At 40.4% G+C, this 21,294-nt stretch overlaps 1 protein-coding gene across 4 annotated transcripts in view; it reads right to left on the bottom strand.

Annotated features, from left to right (window-relative positions):
• PDCD1LG2 (programmed cell death 1 ligand 2) overlaps positions 1–19,862 on the bottom strand; it is a 62,170-nt gene extending 42,308 nt beyond the window's left edge. Inside the window, exons 1-2 of one of the 4 annotated variants that reach the window (XR_011497591.1) lie at positions 19,703–19,841; positions 5,856–5,924 (exon numbers count right to left, since the gene is read on the bottom strand). Coding sequence is in view for 2 of the 4 variants with exons in the window: in XM_070496067.1 (XP_070352168.1) it covers positions 5,856–5,910 (55 nt within the window). In the remaining 2 variants the exon portion in view is untranslated. Of the gene's footprint in view, positions 1–5,855; positions 5,925–19,082; positions 19,437–19,702 lie in introns of those variants that run through there. The other 3 variants (XR_011497590.1, XM_070496067.1, XM_014860735.3) reach the window with 3 other exon arrangements.
• Positions 19,863–21,294: the final 1,432 nt, after the last annotated feature.

Here is a 21,294-nt window from a genome sequence, read left to right as displayed (position 1 = left end):
CATGTATCAAGTATCTGAGTAGCTCAGAATAACTAGAAGATTAATTGTTTTTTGGTCTAATTTTGCCCCAATTAAAGCTTCTAAGACATGCAAAGCTTTGAACTTGATTATCCCATATAAAATGAGAAGTTTAGGAAATGCAAAATGCCTCTTTGAAATCCTAAAATATTCTTATTTACTGTAAATTGCAGAGGAAACCAAAACCCTCTTGCAAACAGCTCTGTGAAGAGGCTTTTCTCAAGCCTGGCTGCACATTAGAATCACTAAGCAGAGGGCCTCAATTTTGGCTGTCAAGCTGGGCAGGCTTTAAAACATACTAGTGCCCAGGTCCCACTTTAGATCTTTTTTTTTTAAGATTGGCACCTGAGCCAGCAACTATTGCCAATATTCTTCTTCTTAATATTTTTTTAAATTCTTCTCCCCAAAGCCCCCCAGTACATAGTTGTAGATTCTAGTTGTGAATGCCTCTGGTTGTTAGATCCTTTAAAATTAAATTCTAGTTCTTTTGTGAGGCCAGAATCAATTTTTTAAAAAATTTCCCTCGGAGCTGTTAACGTGCAGACAATATTGAGAGAACCATTGGTTACACAAATAAAACACCTGCACCTGCAAACATCTTTTGTCATCTTGCCATTCAAAATGTCCCCAGCTTCACCCGGGAGCTAGTTAGGAATGCAGAATCTTAGGCCGTGCCCCAGACCTAGAGAGGCAGAATTTGCATTCTAACAAGGTTGGGGTGATTCACATGCACACAGACTGTCATTGGGAAGTAGAGTAATAGTTAACATTCATTAAACGCAATGAGCCAGACACTGAGGTAACTTTTACATCATCATTTCATTTTATGTTCCCAAAACTCTGCAAGGTAGGAGTTACTATCCCAATCTTACAAATGGGGAAAGTGAGGCTTAAAGAAGTGATACAACTTGTCCAAGGTCAAAGAGTGGTAGCTCATGAAGGTGGAATTCAAATTCGTATCTCTGTGTCTTGCAAGTCTGTACTGCCAAAAACTCTACAGATGTGACTGTTTATACACTGGCCTGTATATACTACATCCATGAATGAGATAGATATACTTCTCAGCTTTATGCTAAAAAAAAGACATTTATTTTCTGTTTCATATGCCACATGGTTATTAAATTAAGCTTCAACCTAGCATTGAATTCCTGAAGTTATAAGACAAGGGAGAAAATTGGAAAGTTTTAATGACTACAAAATTAAGCAGACAAAACAGATTTTGCCATTCATTTGGGCCTTTTGACTAAATTAAAGGGTAAAGGACTTGGTCAGGGCATGAAAAATTCATACATGCACCTTCTTTAGACAGATTAAAGCAGCTGGATTGAGTAATACTGGAGCCTTTTTGAAAGTTCTTGGGGGAACTTTGCATTTTATTTGCAATCAGGCATCAATGAGAGTCGGCACCTGTCACATATCCAGGAAACACAAAACAAATTATTTGCATTACCTCCCAAGATAGCTTCCTCTTTAAGCTAATTTTATATATTTTTTTCCATTTAACAACAGAAGCTTAAGTTTTCTCAGACTTCCTACCCAATGTACCTGGGCGGGTGGGGGGGATGCGGGGTGGGGCTGCTGCTGCTCCACGCAGCCACGGTCTTCAGAAAGCTTTAGCTGCTGGTTTAGGATAGGAACCTATTCTGGGCACCTGACCTATGTGCTCTTCTTTATACGAACACAGCATGGAGACATCTTGTCTCTTAGAAATCCTTTTCCTAACCTGATTTTTCTGCTTTGTATACCTCAGAGGTCAGCAGAATTAGTTTCAGAGGCTGAAGACAGGCTAAAAGGGGGGACCCAGGGTGTAGTCCCTGCCCCCAAGTGACCTCAAACATGACCATGGTCATGTGCCCCCTTGGTTTCTGTCCATATCTGGAGGATGAAGAAGGAAACATCAATGAAAGGAGGAAGACTGGGGTTACTTTTTTTTTCTCCAAGACATGACAAAGTACAAAAAATAAATATTTCCCTTTAAACATATCTGAGTTACAAGATGTCTTTAGGTTTTGAAATGAAAATTTAAGAAAAAAAAAGAACTATAACACTACAGTAATCAAAAGAGTGCGATATAAGCGAAAGGGTATATGCAAAGATCAATAGAACAGAACAGAAAGTCTAGAAATAGACCCACACGAATATGGCCAATTGATTTGTTTTTTTCAAAAGATTTTTTTTAAAGATTGGCACCTGAGCTAACATCTGTCACCAATCTTTCTTTTTTCTTCTCCCCAAAGTCCGCCAGGTACACAGTTGTATGTTCTAGCCATAGGTCCTTCTGACTGTGCTGTGTGGAACGCTGCCTCAGCATGGCTTGATGAGTGTGCTATGTCCTCACCCAAGATCTGAACCGGCAAAGCCCTGGGCAGTGGAAGTGGAGTGCACGAATTTAACCACTCGGCCATGGGGCTGGCCCCTGGCCGATTGATTTTTGACAAAGTTGCAAAGGCAATTCACGGAGAAAGGATAGCCTATTCAACAAATTGAGCTGGAACAACTGGACATCCATAGGCAAAAAAAAAAAAAAAGCCTCAAACTGTAGCTCACAACTTATATGAAGATTAACTCAAGATGGATTATAAACCTAAATGCAAAAGGTCCAACTATAAAATGTTTAGAAGAAACATAGAAGAAAATCTTTTAGATCTTAGGTTAGGCAAAGAGTTTTTAGATATGCCACCAAAAGCACAATCCATAAAAGAAAAAGTTGATAAATTGGATTTCATCAAAATTAAAATCTTTGCAAAAGACACTGTTAAGGAAACAAAAAGAGCCACAGACTGGGAGAAAATATTTGCATATCACATATCTGATAAAGGACTTGTATCCAGAATATATAAAGAATTCTCAAAACTTAATAAGAAAATAACTGAATTAAAAATGGTCAAATGATTTGAAAACACTCTTCACCAAAGAAGAAATATGAATGGCCAATAGTCACAAGAACATATGTTTATCATCACTAGGTATTAGGGAAATGCAAATTAAACCACAAGGAGCTACTTGTATACACCTATTAGAATGACTTAAAAAAAGAACAACAATGTCAATACCAAGTACTGGCAAGGATGTGGAACAATTGGAATTCTCATACTTTGCCGGTGAGAATGCAAAAATGGTATAGACACCATGGAAAGGTTTGACAGTTTCTTGTAAAGCTAAGTATATACTTACCACATGACCCAGCAATCCCACTCCTAGTTATTTACCCAAGTGAAACGAAAACCTATGTTCCCACAAAAAACTCTATACAAATGTTTATGGCACTTTACTTGTAATTGCCAAAAATAGAAAACAACCAAAAAGTCCTTCAACAGGGGAATGACTAAACAAAATGTGGTACATAACATCCAGTGGAATACTACTCAACAACAAAAAGGAATGAACTATTGATACTTGCAACAATATGGATAAATCTCAAACGCTTTGTGCTAAGTGAAAGAAGCCAGACAAAAAAGAGTATCTAATGAACGATCCCATTTATATGACATTCTGGAAAAGTTAAAACTATAGGCCAGAGACTAGATCAATGGGTGTCTGGGCCTAAGAGTTGGGGGAGCTATTTTTGTTTGACAGGTGATGGAACTGTTCTGGATTTTGACTGTGGTGGTAGTTATATGACTACGCATTTCTCAAAATGATAGACATTTTTATGAAAAAGAGTAAGTTTTACTGTTTGTCAAGTTCAAAATAAGTATTTAAAAAATGGAATGAAAATGTTTTCCACTTCAACTTTAAATTATTTTATCGATAACACGCTAGGGCATCTACAGAGCATACAAGTAGGGGAAAAGTTCATGATTAATGGTTTACCTAAGTCACACTCGGAGTCAATTTCATCAGAGTCCTTAGGAGATAACATATTTTTTTCAAGCATTAATCCATCAAAAAATAAAACAAAATAGCTGCAACGTCCATCAGTAGAGGACTGGTTCAATAAACAACAGCGTGTCCAGTGGAACGTGTACAGAGCTACTTAAAAATGAGGAAAAGCTATGTTTGCTGATTTGGAAACCATAAAAAACATATACTTGCCAAGTGCTTTCTAAAATTTCTTTTATGGAAGAAAAGGGCAGATAGCATAGAGCTGTGGAGAGTATTTTGGGGAGGGGGTTATGTTGAGCTGGGGCAAATGAATCGGTTCTGGAGAGGCTGGTACTGTTCTATTTCTTGACCTGGGTGGTTACAAAAGTGTTTACCTTATAGCAATATTATGCTTTACATTTGTTTCATGTGGTTTTCTGCATCTGTGGTATATTTTACAACAGAAAGATTTAAATGCAAAAAAAATTTTTTTTAAAATATTGAATTAAGTAAAATGAACATCTGTGAACTCATCATCCACCCCAAGAACTAGAACATTACCAATGATGTATATCTACTGCCTCCACCAGAGGTAATCACCATCCTGTATATAGTGTTTCTCAATCTCTTGCTTATTTTTTAGGTTTATCTTATAAATACATATGCCTCAGCAATATACTGTTTATAAAAAGGACACTATGCTGTGTAATGTCTTCTCTGCTTGATTTTTTTTGTTTTTGACTAATATTATGCTACTAAGATTCTTAGATGTAGTTGCATGTTTTTGTAATTAATTTATTTGCATGCTATATAATCTTCCATTCTGCTAATATACCACAATGTATGCATTCTCCTGTTGATGGGCATTTGGGATGTTTTGGTTTTTTGGAATGACTAACAATGCTGCTATAAGCATTATTTTTAAAATTTAAAAATAGAAATTTACCCAGAGGGGTGGTAAGGAATCATATTGATCCAATTCATTTATCGTTTTGTTTTCAATGAAGAGTGCAGATTTAGGGATTCACAAGGGCAATGAGGGAAGTGGAGTCATCGGTCTGGCCACCCTGATAGCCAGGGCTCTCATGGGGCACTGGATGTTGTAACCTGATTGCTCTCATATGCTTTTTAAACGATTTTTATATTTAAAAAATTATATATATATAATTATATAATATTTATACATATAAATACATATAATTATATATATTTTATATACATAATTTAAAATATATATAATTTTATATATATATATATATATATATATATATATATATATATATATAGGTGAGGAAGATTGGCCCTGAGCTAACATCTGTTTCCAATCTTCCTCTTTTTGCTTGAGGAAGATTGTCCCTCAGCTAACATCTATGCCAATCTTCCTCCACTTTGTACATGGGACGCTGTCACAGCATGGCTTGATGAGCAGTGTGTAAATCCATACCTGAATCTGAACCCATGCACCCCAGGCCACCGAAGTGGAGCACGCAAACGCAACCGTTACACCAAGTTCGAGTAAGCCACATTAATGAGTGAATGACCAATGGCTGCTACTGTTGCTTTTTAAAAGAGGAACTCAAATGAATATTTAATAATCAGCAGAATGTCTGCAAGAAACTCTTTAGAGTAATGGAGTCTTCTAGGTGTCCCCCTGACCTCTGTCTCCCACTCTCCCTGCTAGAAGGGAAGGGGACAGCTGTTTTGCATCCCACCTTTCAGGGCACTCAACCCCCGCCCTCTTGTATCAGTTCAAGGGTGCATGGTCTGAGTGGTCCTGTCTTCTTGTCACTACCCTCACTGGAGAGTGGTGATAGATGGACCAATAATCTCAGTCCCTTTTTCTGTAAGACAGGGACATGGGCATGCACAAGCCACCCTGGGCACCATTCTTTCTGCTGTGCTTGTGATAGCCAGTAATCACACTTTCTCTTAAAGAAAGCTGTCGGTCTGAGGACCACATTCTCATCATTGACTTCAGCTAGGGGTCATCCTCTGCTCCTTTTTCTCAGGCCCCTCCCTTTGTCATTTCTTACCTGCTGTCTGACAAAGCTGCATTCCCAGGCTCACAAGTAGTGGGAGGAGGAACATGTTCTGTACCGGATCTGAAACAGACAATTGAAAGTCTCAGGGCCTTCTGCAGTTTTGCTGGGTCTCATGACTTGGTAATTTCCTCTCTCCTGAAAACGGGAAATGACTTGTAAACAAATATTTTGGGGAAGCACTGAGCCATAGTAGTGTGGAGCTGGGAACAGAAATTATAGATTGATTTAGATTGATTACCTGGAGGAGAGGGGAGATAGAGTGAAAGAGAGGCACTCTATCAGTTCAGATTAGGAGCTCTTCTTCTTTTGCTAATTGCCTTTTCTGAATATGAACCAGTCTTCTCGAGTCACCCACAGGGGTGGCTGTCTGTACCTCTTTGTCTCTCTCATGAAGCTTCCATAGTTTTCTGAGTAGCAGGCCCTTGAAAACCAATCTTGTTTGTCAAGTGAATAAGCACACCATCTTTTCCAGCTGGACTGGAACTCTGGGCGTCAGACCTCAAGGATAGTGCTCAGTAGAACAGAATTAGATTCTCAATAAACACTTGATAGTTGACTGAGCAGGTAAAGTAGTCAAGCTCTTTTGAGTGCTGTGAGTGAGTTTGTCCATCATCTAAACTCCCTGTTACTGAGAGGTTTAGACAGGAGAGCAGTGAACTGGCTCCTTTGAGTGAGTGCCAAAACTTGGTCCTGCTCCACCTCCCATGCTTCCATCTTTGCTTAAAGTCTTTCTCCCACTGGAGGACTTCTCATGGTTGAAGACAAAAGGGACAGGACACATAACTGTCAGCTATTTTGTCCTCGAAGAGCCTTTCAAAATTGTATTAGCGATGGAACCATTTGTTTAAGGGAAATTGGTCAGAGCCATAAATCTACATCAGGTAAAAGCAGAGCTGCTCAGAGTATAATAGAAAAGCAGGGAAGGATATGCATCAGGAGAAGGACAAGATCTCATTTACATTTTTAAAAAAGGACTCAGCTTTGGTGTAGACGATACACTATTCTTGGGACGGACATTGGGCTGCGTAAGATTAAAAGCAGGATGATCAGTCAGTAATGTTTTCACAGAGATGATGACAATTTGGTTTAGAGTGGTGGGGCTAGTGGAGATGAGAAGGGGTCTGTTGAGGGCCAGCCCGGTGGCACAGCAATTAAGTGCGCACATTCCGCTTTGGCGGCCCGGGGTTCACCAGTCCAGATCCCGGGTACGGACATGGCACCGCTTGGCAAGTCATGCTGTGGTAGGCATCCCACATATAAAGTAGAGGAAGATGGGCATGGATGTTAGCTCAGGGCCAGTCTTCCTCAGCAAAAAGAGGAGGATTGGCGGCAGATGTTAGCTCAAGGCTAACAAAAAAGAAGTGGTCTGTTGAGAGTTTTATATATATATATATATATATATACACACACACACACACACACACGCACACACACACATATGTACACCTTTTTTGTCTTTTAAATTTACTGAATTGTTTCCAACAGCTTTATTGAAGTATAATTGACATACAATAGAGGATTATATATGTGTGGGTATACATATATATTTAAAACACAGATAATTCCATGAGACAATTCAGTGTTTTTTAGCATATTCACAGAATTGTGCAACCCACACCTCTATCTAATTTTGGATCATTTCCATCACCCCAAAAAGGAACCCCATACTAATTCTCAGAAACTCCCAATTCCCCTTTCTTCTTCCCCCAACTGCTGGAAACCACTAATCTACTTTGTGTCTCTATCAATTTGCTTATTCTGGATATTTCATATAAATGGAATAATACAATATGTGGCCTTTTGTGTCTAGCTTCTTTCACTGAGCGTAATATTTTCAAGATTCATCTATGTTGTAGCACACATCAGTACTCTATTCCTTTTTATGGCTGAATAATATTCCATTGTATGAATATACCACATCTTGTTTACCCATTCATCAGTTGATGGACATTTGGGTTGTTTCCACTTGTTAGCTATTATGAGTAATGCTCCTGTGAACATTCATCTATAAGTTTTTGGGTAGACATGTTTTCAATTCTCTTCAGTATATTTGTAGGAATGGAATTTCTTTGTTAAATGGTAACTCTCTAAGTTTTTGAGAAACTGCCAAACTGCTTATCAAATATATGATTTGCAAACACTTTATCAGATTCTGCAGGGGTTTTTTTTCCAGTTTCTTGATAGTGTCCTTTTAATTTTAAAGCAAAAATTAATTTTGACAAAGTCCAATTTATCCATTTTCTCTTTTAGGAAACCATTGCCTAATCCAAGGTCACGAAAATTTATATCTATGTTTTATTCTGAGAATTTTATAGCTTTAGTTCTTATATTTAGGTCTTTGATCAATTTTGAGTTAATTTTTGAAAATGGCATGAGGTAAGGCTTCAGATTTGTTCTTTTGCACAAAGACATCAGTTGTCCCTGCATAATTTGTTGAAAAGACTATTCTTTCTTCATTGAATTGTCTTGGCATCCTTAGCAAAAATCAATTGGCCCCAGATGTATGGGTTTATTTCTGGACTCTCAATTCTATTCCATTGAACTATATGTCTATCCTGTGTCAGTACCACAGAGTATTGATTACAGTAGCTTTGTGGTAAGTTTTAAAATTGGGAAACGTGAGTCCTTTAATTTTGTTTTCCTTTTTCAAGTTGTTGTTGTTGTTGTTGTCATTGTTGTTTTGCATATGGCTATTCTGGCTCCCTTGCATTTCCATATGACTTTTAGGATGAGTTTGTCCATTTCCACAAAACAAGGTAGCTGGAGTTTTGATAGGATTGCATTGAATCTGTAGATCCATTGGGGAACATACCTCTCTTAATAACATTGTCTGCCAATCCGTGAACACAACGTCTCTTTCCATTTATTTAGATCTTCTGTATTTTCAAAGAAGACATGATGGGAATTGCTGACAGATTGGATATGTAGTTTGACAAAAACAGAGAAATCCAGGAAAATTTCTAGGTTTGGGGCTTGAGTCACTAGGGCAATGGAGGTGTTATTTATTAAAATGGAGAAGACTGATAGAGAAGCAGATTAGGGAGCAGAAATCGAGAGCTGTGTTTGGATTATGTCTGGTTTGAGATGCCTATTAGACAACCAAGTGAAGATGTTTAGTAGCTAGTTGGATAAAAGGTGGTCCAGAGTTTGGGATAGAGATATAAATTTGGGAATCATCAATGTGCAAGTGTTACTTAAAGCCAGGGGGCTGCATGACATCAACTAAAGAGATAGGGAAGAGAAAGTGTTGAAGGACTGAGATGCGGGGCATTCCAATATTTATCGATCTTTGAGAAGAGAAGGCACTAGCAAAGAAGACGGAGAGGAAGAGTAAAAAGGCAAATTAACCATATCTTTTATTGTCTATATTCTGATACTTTGACATATGGGGACTTGCTGACCCTGGAGGGACTGCACTTCCCAGAATTAAGCAATTCCTAGAGATAGTAAACAACTCATCCATGAGTGTGCCTTCCAAATGCAAACCAACCAATCCAGAACCCACACCCCCCACCACCTCATTTATTGGGCTTTCACACTTCTGACAACTATTCATCTGCCTTAATCACCCCAGGGCTCGGTACCAGACAACTAGGGGGAGTCCCTACGTCTTAGAACCCAGGGAACGTATTCAAGCTAGCCAATTCTAAGCGTGCCTAACTTCCTCACCCATTTCTCCTCCAGAAACCACAATAAAGTCTCTTGTCCACATTTCTCCCTTCTCCCTCTGCCTCCTGTCTGACCCTGCTGTTTCCCTGTGTGGACCCCTGTGGTGAGGTGTGTCCCCATCTCTTTGGATCTGTGAGCCTGACAAACTGTTTTTTCAATGGCAGTCATCTCCTGATCTGTTGGCCTCACTGTACCTAAATAATAATAAAATCTAGAGTGTAAAATGCAGTGCTACAAGAGGGGAGTGATCAGTTGAGTCAAATGCTCCTGAGAGGTGGATTTCACAGTATGGAGTTCATGGATGACCCTGATAAGCACAGTGTCAGGGGATCTGGTGTGGATGAAAGCCTGTGTGGATTCAAGAGACAAGAGGAGGTAAGGATGTGGAGACAACAGAATATAGCAACTCTTTAGAGAAGAGTGCTGTAAAAAGGAGAGAGAAATGAGGCAGTAGCTAGAACAGATTGTGACGTCCACAGTGGTTCTTGCTTTTATTTTTAGAGAGGGAGATGTTTCAGCAGGTAACAACTGGGAACAGAATCAAGTACTTTCCACAGGGAAATGCTCAAGGTACACCTTAGCTAGACTGCAAGACCCTCTTCCTTATCAAAAATGCAAATGTATCCAGAAAAGGTATCATCTTAAGCTGCATCTGCAGGACTAGCTCTTGCCCAGCATTCTTATTTCTAGCACAAAAGGATAGCATGTAATATGTAGTTCTGCCAACAGAAAGGACTCCTAGTTCACCCACCACTGGCTTAAATTCCCCTTCTTCCTTGCCCATCCAAGGGGACTTTCCTTGCACACTGCCTCCTTGAGCCAGCTGAGAGATAGACACTGTTATAAAGGTACTTTCCCACCAGGAGCTTTCTTTCTTCTAGGGATAATATGCCCCATGCAATAGTTAAGAGCTCAGGCTCTCAAGTCGGACACATCTGAGTCCAAACCCTGAGTCTATAAATTATTAGCCTCTAAGACCTTGGATGGTTTATGAAAACTCCTTGTGCACTATTTTCCTATAGTGTTAATAATAATAACACCCACTTCAAGCCCGCATCTTGGCTGTCGTCTTAAACCTACTCCTCTCTCATCTTGCAAATCCAGTCCATCCCCAGTTCTGCTAATTCTACTTCCTGGATTCTTCTTGGATGATGACTCTTCTTTCCACCACCCCATTGCCTTTGCCTTAATTTGGCTTTTGTCATTGCTCCTTACACCATAGCAGAGCCTCCTCACTGCCATTTTTATCTTCTAGTCTTGCTTCCCTCTGCTCCATCCTCTACTTGTTGAGGTGGAGGACGCAAACCTTGGCATCATCCTTGACTCCTTTCTTTTCTCACCTGTATCTGACCCATTAACTAATCTTATAGGCCCTTCTTTCAAATATATCCAGAATCTGACCACTTCTCACTGCTTCTATATTAGCCTGAGCCATTACCATCTCTCATGGTGATTATTTCACTAGCCAGATAACTGGACTATGCGATTCTAACCCTGCCTTCCTACAGTTGATTTTCAACCCAGCAGTCAGAATGATTCTTTAAAAATATGTCAATAACATCTGCTGAAAACTTTTGGTGGCTGAATAGTTCACTGAGAGTAAAATCCAAGTCCTTCCAAGCAGCGCCTCTGTCTTGAGCCCCATGCTTTAGAGGACCCACTATGGCCATGCCCTCCCCTGCAGTGTGAGGTGTTTGCAGGGCCAAGAGGTGTCATCTGGAGCCCTGGACTTCCCCCTACTACCAATAACAATCTTGGTCCTTGGACACTGGAATTCCCTGGCCAAATGGCCACCTCCAAGTCTGTGCAGCTTCTTCCCCAGATCTATCCCCCCAAGGGTGGACCTTGCTGCCAGTGTGCTGTCCCTGCACCTGCACCAGATACCTTCTTTGCTCTTTCCGGTGAGATGGCTTCGTGTAAATTTGCAACAGCACCGCCATTCCAGCATTCCCAATTCTCCTTCTCTGTCTTTCTTTCCCAAAGCATTCGTTACTGTCTAACATACCGTATAATGTACTATTTATTATATTATTGCCTGCCATCTTCCATAAGACTATAATCACTACAAGGACGGGGATCTTTGTTTGTTTTTCTTACTACTATGACCTCAGCCCCTAGAACAGTGTCTGGTAATAAGTAGGCAGTCGGTTAATATTTGCTGAATGAATTATCCCATTACCTAGCAGGCAGAAGATTCTCCTAAATACTGAATGGTCCAATCTGACCATGTCAGTCCTGCTTAAAAGACTCCAATAGCTTCCTTTATTTACAAGGTCAAGTTCTCCTTGGTATGGCCTACAAAACCTTCCCTGATCTGGCCCCTCCTGCCCCAGCCACTGAGAAATATGCTGCTTTCTACGCCTAGGACGTCACAGGGGCTTTGAGGATTCTAATCTTTCATGTCTGGTATCTTATTTTTTCTAATCTTAGTTATCTTCTATCTCAATTCCTTCATGAGCTTAAAAAAATTGTATTGCATCATAAGTATTTCAAGTATCCTTACATTCTTTTGCATTCTACGCAAGTGGTTAAACCTTTCCTAACTGCCTTAAGCTGTTCCTTCTGCCTCAGTTGTGTCTGCTACTCACCTCTAGTGTTAGCACTTAACTCATTGCTGGTATGTTAATTTGTTACACTTCTGTCTTCCCCACTAGGACAGGAGCTCTTTCTACTTTATTAGGTCCTTATACGTGTTTGCTGAACGGACAAATGAATGAGTGTTTGCATGCTTGACAATTTAGCATCATACTCAGGAATCTGAGACTACTGGCTCTCAGTTGGCTCCTTCCTCTACTGGAGAAACAGAAACCTTAATTTGGTTGTTTATTCTGGTCCCAAATAATAAAGAACTTTCCACCAATTAGAGCCACTTACCATGGAATGGGCTGCTAACGGGTGGGGAGGTCAGCACCCCTGGAATTGTTTAAGCAAAGGATGCACACTGAAGCAAGAGTTTCCACAAGAAGTAGAAGGTGATCTCTTTTTGACAATAAGATTATTTACAACGTTGTCTCCCAAAAGAATGTTTCCAGGTATCTCAAGCCTCTCAGCAACCTCTCTCAAAACACTAGGCAATCTGGATAAGACTCTTGCCCTCTGGGTTCTTTAGGAGAACCATGTTTTCCGAAACAGTAGGTTCTTGGAACCTTTAATGTTAGGGAAGTATGAACTCTTTCATGCCCCAGTAGGCAAGGCCTTAAAGAGTTTATTTAGAGAACTTACAGAGTACATTGCCAAAATTAACTCAACGCATCATTTACAGATCATCTAATGTGTGAGGCACCCCTTTGGTCAAATGAGCTTTGTGATGACTCTTCTCCACAAGATGAAATGAACCTGTGAAAACGACCATGCCTCATCTTTAGTCTCCCCTTTTGAAATTCATCTTCATTTGGTTATAAATATCTTACTGTCTACGCCTTCACGGCTGTTCATTTTCATCTTAGTTGTGTATTCTTTACGTATTTTTTTTGTTTTTGCTAGAATTTCCATCTAGCAGAGGGTGCTCGTTGTAGCTATATTTTGTCAGACAAGCTGGCCTCTAATGAATACATTGGAATATGAGTAGAACAAGTAGTTTTTAATCAAATGATCAGGTTAGCCAAATTTCATAATTTCTGGATAATTCTTAGTGAATTTCTGGGTAATTCTCAAAAATTCTGCCTACGAAAATGTAGTGGTTGAGGTCAAGTCATGATCTCAAACAGAGCAGAATGGCATATGATTTATAATTTCAGAACATTTGCTGGTGGCTCCAGGGAGTCAAGAAGGGCCCTCTCAGTCAGCTGATGCTCAGGCTTGAGAGTGAGAAGAAGAGAAAGCTACTCTTTTCAGATTTGTGAAAAGTCCTTCTCAGATTGCCACCCTGCCTTTGCGCTCCCCCAGGCCACTATGGAAGCTGCTTCTCTTGACTGCATGGTGGGAAAAGCTCTGAGCTAGGCAAGGGGAGACACTAGTTCCAATCCTTGCCCTGTCCCTAATGCCCTAGAAACTCCATTTCCCCTCTCCACAAAAGAAGGGGTGAACTAGGTGATTTCCAAGGTCCCTTCCATGTACCATCTATGCAACTATTGGCTTTAACTACCAATTTCAACCATTTTGTTTCAAAACAATAGGTAAAATATTCAAGTGTATAATACCCCAAGAATTTTGATGAACAATGAACATTTTTATTTTTTAAGATATTAAACCATGATTCCATTTGTAACTACCACCACTGTTACTGGCATATCAGCTAACAGTTGATCACTAGGGTTGAAGCTAAAGTTAACATATATAAAACTTGCCTTATTCAAGCCAAGTCTTTTACTCCTTCCTTCTAAAAGGCATTTTAGAAAGTGACTGAAAATGACATCATGAAGATAATAAATTTCAACTTATAAATGTGTGTATATATATGTATGTGTACATAGATATAAGGCTAAACTTTTGATAATTTAGGCACTTTATTATTAGTAATACAAAACAATGTGGGGAGTTGCCTATGTTCTGGCACATCCAGTGGCCAGAAACGTGAAGTTCGGCCAGTCATGTTCTCATCTGGGAGGGGCAGACATGGAGAAATCCTTAAGAGTTTATGGATGCCATCAAGTGCAAGGTTCCTACTTCTATGGAAGTTTTTCTTCTTTTCTCTTGCTTCTGTTTCTCTACTCTGCCCAAGAGATTAATCTCCACGAGGGCAGAGATTTCCGTCTGTTTTTGTTCCTTGCTATATCCCTGACACCCCAAACAGTTCCTGATACATGGTGGGTCCTCGTTAATATTTGTTGAATGACTAAATCATGCTCCTGTGGTCCAAGAGCTATCAATGACCGTTCTGACATGGTGATAGTAAGAGGGGTGGAAACCGGAAATCAAGTTATCTAACATCTGAAGCTCTTGACCAAACCACAGGCAGTGAACAGAAAGGCTTGTGGGTCCTTGGACAAGGTATGTGACAAAATACTTTGTAAATGGCAAAGCATTCTTCACATTCATTGTCATTATTACTTATGATGTTGGCTGATGATCTTTGGTCTAAAATTCCCATGAATTCCTAATACGACCGCTCCTTTTACTAACCCATGAAGATCTCACCTGGTAAAAGTTTACCCTGTCTTTAAGACTCACTCAGAGCCACCTCCTTCATGAATCCTCCTCCTAAGCCTCCCAAGCAAATGTTTGCAGAACTGCTGTACCTCTCAGGGTACTTCTTGCCTACCTTGTGTTTAATGGTTTATGTCCAACTTTCTCCTTGGTAGGTGTTTAGATCTTATTCTGTTTATTTCTCCATAAGTACTAATATCAATTTATTCAATTGTATCAGAAAGTCGTATCTTTCCAGAAAAAAATGAAGAAAATGTCCATAAATTCTGAGGAGAAGTTTATAAGCAGAAAATGAGGAAAACTTTTCCAAGTAAAATTTTCAGGGGCATCAAAAATCATTGTAGGTGCTAGAAGTTTCACTTTCTGGTTGCCATAGGCCCAGTTTCTTGCCATTTCACCTGTCTGCTGAAATCTATTTGTGAACTGATAGCTGAAATAAAACTTATGGTGCTGCCATAATGTACAGACGTTTTAATTAATTCTTTCTTTTATTCAAAACATTTACTCTAGATTTACTATGTGCCAAGCTCTAGTATGCAGAGGTAAATAAGACAGACATAATCAACGCTTTCAAGAATTCTCTGATCATAGAATAACCAAGGCATAGACACTTTATGGAAATATCTCAAGAATCCTAGCAAATAATTCCGTTATGTAATAATAACCAGCATAAAGGATCATGTTTGTATAACACTTTATTCCTTGCTGAACATTGCCAGTTTTATCTCATTTGTCCCCTCCATCTCCCGAAGTGTCTAGCATACACTGGGTTTCTTCATTTTTTTTTTTTTTTTTTTGAGGAAGATTAGCCCTGAGCTAACATCTGCCACCAATCCTCCTCTTTTTCCTGAGGAAGACTGGCCTGAGCTAACATCCGTGCCCATCTTCCTCTACTTTATATGTGGGACACCTGCCACAGCACGGCTTGCCATGTGGTGCCATGTCTGCACCCAGGATCTGAACCGGCGAACCCCAGGCTGCCGAAGCAGAACAGGGGAACTTAACCGCTGCGCCACCGCCCTGGCCCCTAAGCCTGGGTTTCTATGAAGACCTAGATAAACACACACCAAACTGAGCTGAAATACCTGAATTAATCACAGTTTTTGAAGCAAAGCATCTAAGGCAGGAATTGTAACTAGCATTGTTTTAAAATAATTTGAATTTGAATGTGTTTGGGCAAGTAATGCAGTTTGCCTCAGGCCCTACCTCTCCCTATTATATTACCTTTAGCTGGACTCACACATTTTTTATTACCTACCAGTCCCTACAGGCATTTGAGATTTTAGGGGATCTTAGCCACAGTGCTCTGTTTTCAGAGGTGGATTAGTAATGTTTCAGTATAATTATTTGCTCTCTAAACCATCTCCAGCACAGATAGTACGCTTTAAGATTCTATTCTAGTCAATTTAACTTAAGTTCAAATTCAACTTATATTCAAATTGCATCTCAACTTTTTAGTCAATAAACACTGTGCTACACTTTTTGCCAAGTCTTTGAATTAGACTGTGGAGAATGAAAAGAAGGATTCATCTAAGAAAGAGTCCTGCCCTTAAAGACATTATAACATAATCAGAAGGTTAAAATTCATACACATGAAAATAGTAAGAAGTGGTATAAAAGGTTTTGCATAAAAATGCAAAAACTTTGGAAGGTGACTGGAAGGAGACTTCCCAGACAGGTGGGACTTGAACTGAGACTTGGAGCGCTGGTAGGATTTGGAGAGATGGAGCCACTCTTGAGGGCACTATGGACAGCCCAGAAGCAGAGCCTCAGAGGGGCAAATACACAGGGCATGTTGATGGGGACAATGAAGAGCATAACTTGGCTGGAAAATAGAGGTTGAGATGAGAATCTCAAGGGCTTAACGCCATGTAGACCTGCCAATAGGAGACAGTGACAGTCACTCAAAAACTGAGTGACAGGGGCTGGGCCTGTGGCTGAGTGGTTAAGTTCATGCACTCCGCTGCAGTGGCCCAGGGTTTCGCTGGTTCAAATCCTGGGTGCGGACATGGCACTGCTTGTCAAGCCATGCTGAGGCAGCATCCCACATGCCACAACTAGAAGGAGCCACAACTAAAAGTACACAACTATGTACCGGGGGGCTTTGGGAGAAAAAGGAAAAGTAAAATCTTTAAAAAGATCCAAAAAACTGAGTGACAATACCAAAGAAGTGTTTGAAAAAAAATTAAATCTGTTTTTTTTTTTCCAAGCATGGCATGGAGTGAGAGTAAAACTGAAGGCTAGCCACTTGATTAGCAGGTCATGGTATTCATTCAGATGTTTGGTAAAGCCCTTGAGTTAGGGTCAGAAAAGGGAAGAAAGGAAGAGGAAGGAGAAACTTATTATAAGACAATTGACAGAAGAATTGACAAGTGATCAGCCATATAGGAGAGAAAGAGAAGCAATAAGTTGACTGTGGTTTTGAGGCCAGACTATCAAGACAATATTGATGTCATTAGGGGGGAAAAAAAGGAAATATAAAATCAAGAGCTGAATTTTAGAGGGAAGACAATGAGTTGAGTTTAAGTCATGAAGTAATACAAGGCATTCAAGAAAAATGTATGTCTAGAGTTTGGACATATTCTGGCCTAGAGATGAAGATAAAGAAATTATTTGCAATATGGAAATGTTAGTTGACATTGGGGAATGAATGAACTCTGAGGAGGGAGAATATAAAAAAGAGAGACTAGAAAGAAAAGGTCTGAACTCTGATGAATGCCCCAAAATCTGGAGAACAGGAGGAGTAGGCGACCAGAGAACAAGGCAGAGAAGAAATGGTCCTAAGAGTATGAGGACCTCCTGCATCACAGTATCTCAGAGCCAAGGGAGGAAAATCCCAAGAAGCAGCGGTTGACAATAGAGAGTTGGGAAAATAAGAACTGGGAATTAGCCCCTAGATTGTTAGAGAGGGCTGTAAGACATTGAAGCGATTGGGGTTGGATAACTTTTCAGATTTCTTTATCTATCCTGGAGTTCTGTGTGTTAATTTGAAGATTAGGGGAACACAAATAACCTGAGGGAGCCCCACTGCAGTAGAGTGAGGTGTGACATTAGGAGGTCAGGCTGCAGTTACCTTGTTACAGGGTAAGTCAAATATTCAACAGTTGAGGTACATGGTATATTTGGACATTGCCATGTGGAATAAAAATGACACACGACAATCTATGGACCGCTGTGCAATGCATCGTAAAGCAAGTCAACTCTGAAACATGACCTGTAATACTGTCTCTGAGGACATTTACACCATCTCCTTCTCAAGTCAACCCCAAACTGCCCCCTGTTTGTTACAAATATCCCACATCTGGTGATTCACCTGCCATTTCATCAAATCAATTAATTCAACAATTCAACAAGCACCCATTGAGCACCTATGCACATTGTGAGGCACCGTACTAGGCACTGGGGATTCAGAGAACCTAAAAGGTGTGGTCCTTGCCCACCTGGAGCTCCAGTTCGATGACAAGGCTCACAACAGGAGAAATCTGAAGAGAAGACACCTTGAAGCAGTAAGCAAGAAAGATCCCGCTGACAGAGTCAAGGTACTGAAGGTGAATAGACCAGTTCTGAGCAGCAAGAGCAATATGGTTCATCCATCCATACACTCTTAGGCTTGAAGGGGAGCTTGCAGAATACCCAGGTCAATTGGCATTTGACTCCTGATACAGCTGTCTATGCTCACAATGAATATTCTTACTGTGCATTTTGTCAGTTTACATCTATCATTCCCTCCCACAGAACCATAAAATTTCGTGGTTAGAAGACCTTATTAGTAGGCAATTTCACTCAAGCTTCACCTCCTCACTTCAACTCTCTCTCACGGGGATCCATTGTTATCTCTTTTCTACTACGTGCACCCAGGTGGTGAGCAATAAATAGCAATAGCTGAAGTTTTCTTTCGTTTTGCTAACCTTTCTATCATCATTTTATATAGAAAAATAAGCCTTTTAGTAGACCTCAAATCATGCTTTTGTTAAATAATGGTTGCCTGTATAAGTTAATAAAATCACAGTTTTTTGTTTTTGTTTTTTTTAAACAGCTTCCTCTTAGAGCACAGCTTGTAAACAGGCTAGCATGGACTGTTGACTGCCTGCCGAACAGATAATCACAAACAGATGTCACGTGTAGAAAAATAAAACTTTTAAGTTGCATTAACCCTCCAAAAATTCTAAGCTGAGAGACAGTCTCAAGCATAGTTCAATTTATTTCAGTGCACATTTCTTTTGAGCAGTAAAAAATCTCACCTCATGAAACTGCCCAACAAGAATAATAAACATAGAGACATGCAAGAGACAGGAAGCAATCAGCTTGTTTGTGCCTCTGAGTACAGTTTCTGAGCACAATTTCTCCTGTCTCCAATGATGTTGAGAGAAACTGTGCCCACACTTTCCCCCACCATGGCAGCCTCGTCACCATCTACGACACCAACCCAGAGTATGCGAAAATTACAACCCACTCAATACTCACGTCAGGACTTGGCACGGCTCCTCAGGCAAAGAGGTAAAAGAAAATAACAAACAGTTGTTCTTTGTGTCAGATTCCTTCATAGAAGCCAAATAAACTAACAGCCCAAACAAAACAAAATAAAACAAAAATTTAAAAACCTAGATTGCTGTCTAGACCACTGCAAGAACCAGTAGCTCCAAGCCAGGTTTCTTTCTAGTAGGCAGAGGGACATAAGTGGATGAGTAACAAAAATGCCATCAGAATGTGGGGATAAGGCATATTAAGCAAGACAAGAAAAGATGTCATCTCCATCCAGCTCAGACTTCCTTGTAACACGAGGGTAACAAAACCAGAACTAGTTCTGAGGAATTGAACAAAACCCAGCCTAGTGAGAAGTTTTGGTTTTGCTTTCAATGTCACTTGTCTGCATGCAAAGACTCTTGAGCTGTGTCCCCATCAAAGCTGGGGGTTTAGGATTAGGAGTAGGAGAGAAGTTTGGGAGTAGGAGAAGAGGAGAGAAAGAAGAATACCAGCACGTTCTAGCTGTGTGCCAGGAGCTTTACACAGGTATCTCTATTAGTTTCCTACAGCTGCCTTAACAAATTACCACAAACTGAGTGGATTAAAACAACACTACTCACAGTTCTCTCACAGATTTGGAGGCTAGAAATCTGAAATCAAGCTGTCGCAGGGCCACACTCCCTCTCACAGCTCCAAGGAAGAATGCTTCCTTGCCTCTTTCTATCTTCTGGTGGCTCCTGGCAGGCCTTGGTGTTCCTTGTCTTGTAGCTGCATCACTCCACTTGTTACCACCCAAGGGTGGTCATCTGCCTGCTGCAAGACAAGCCAATAGTCAGGAGGCGAGGTGGTAGGAGAGAAAGGGTTTTTTATTACAGCTTGCTAGCAAGAGGGAAGATGGCCCACTAATGTTCAAAAGAACCATTTCCAGAACAAAGACTACAGACCAGTTATATATATATACACATGGGGCTGGTCTCAGGGAGGGGGTGGGCAGACATCTGCTGTTAGTTCCTGATAGTCTTTTGTTTTACTGGATATGTGTCAGAGACTGGAACAATGCCCTATACCCTGAGCTTTCAGTTGTCTTGGATGATGGCTATCAGCATAGACTCTCTGCCCAGGGGTCATCACATTCCTAGAGAACTCAAAAGAAAGTTATCATCTTATCACAGCTAGGAGGGGCCATAAAATCCACAGAGCCTACAAATCCCTTGGAGACAGACCCTTGCTTATCTAGGCAAACTAAAGCAAAGATTCAAAGGGGCTAGTGTGTCAGGGTTAGTTAATCCAAAGCCATTCAGGGGCTGGCCCGGTGGCACAGCGGTTAAGTTCACACGTTCCGCTTTGACGGCCCCGGTGTTCGCTGGTTCGGATCCCCGGTGCAGACACAGCATCGCTTGGCAAGCCATGCTGTGGCAGGTGTCCCACATATAAGTAGATGAAAATGGGCATGGATGTTAGCTCAGGGCCAGTCTTCCTCAGCAAAAAGAGGAGGATTGGCAGCAGATGTTAGCTCAGGGCTAATCTTCCTCAAAAAAAAAAAAAAACACAAAACAACAAGAAGTCATTCAAAGTTACAATATGGTTTCTTTTCTACAATATGGTTTCCCTTTATGTCAACCTTGTGTTGAGCCGGTAGCACAGTCTCTGCCTTCATCTTCACACGAACTTCCTCCTTGTTTGTATCTTTGAGTGTCTTCTCCTCTTCTTAAAAGGACACCAACCATTGGATTAGTGCCCACCGTAATCTGACATGACCTCATCTTAACTAATTACATTTGCACATACCCCACTTCCAAATAAGGTCACATTCCGAGGCTCCAGATGGACATGGATTTTGAGGAAACACTATTTATCCCACTACAGTACTTCATTTAATTCTTGGAGCAACTTGTGGTCTAGATACTGTTAGACTCATTGTACATATGAAGAAACAGTCAAGATCAAGTAAACTTTCCTTGATTGCATGACTGAATCTGAACTCAGGCCTCTGTGGTCCCTCATACTGCGAGGCTTTTCAGTGGTGAGACTAAACCCAGTTGGCAAGAAAAGGCCAACTTGAATGCAGGCCTGGATGACCAATCCCATTCCTATGGCCCTGTTCACCTTGGGTTCAGAGGGGTAGGGTCAGCAGAGATGGGGCTCTGACATTCAGACAGGGTATGTTTTCTTAGTCACATTTCTCTAATATTCTCTTGTCCTTTCTCCACGC

Source organism: Equus asinus, chromosome 23, assembly GCF_041296235.1.
Source record: "Equus asinus isolate D_3611 breed Donkey chromosome 23, EquAss-T2T_v2, whole genome shotgun sequence".
NCBI classification, from domain to species: domain Eukaryota; kingdom Metazoa; phylum Chordata; class Mammalia; order Perissodactyla; family Equidae; genus Equus; species Equus asinus.
The sequence above is the reverse complement of the archived record's forward strand: the minus strand, read 5'-3'. Positions and strand labels throughout refer to the sequence as shown.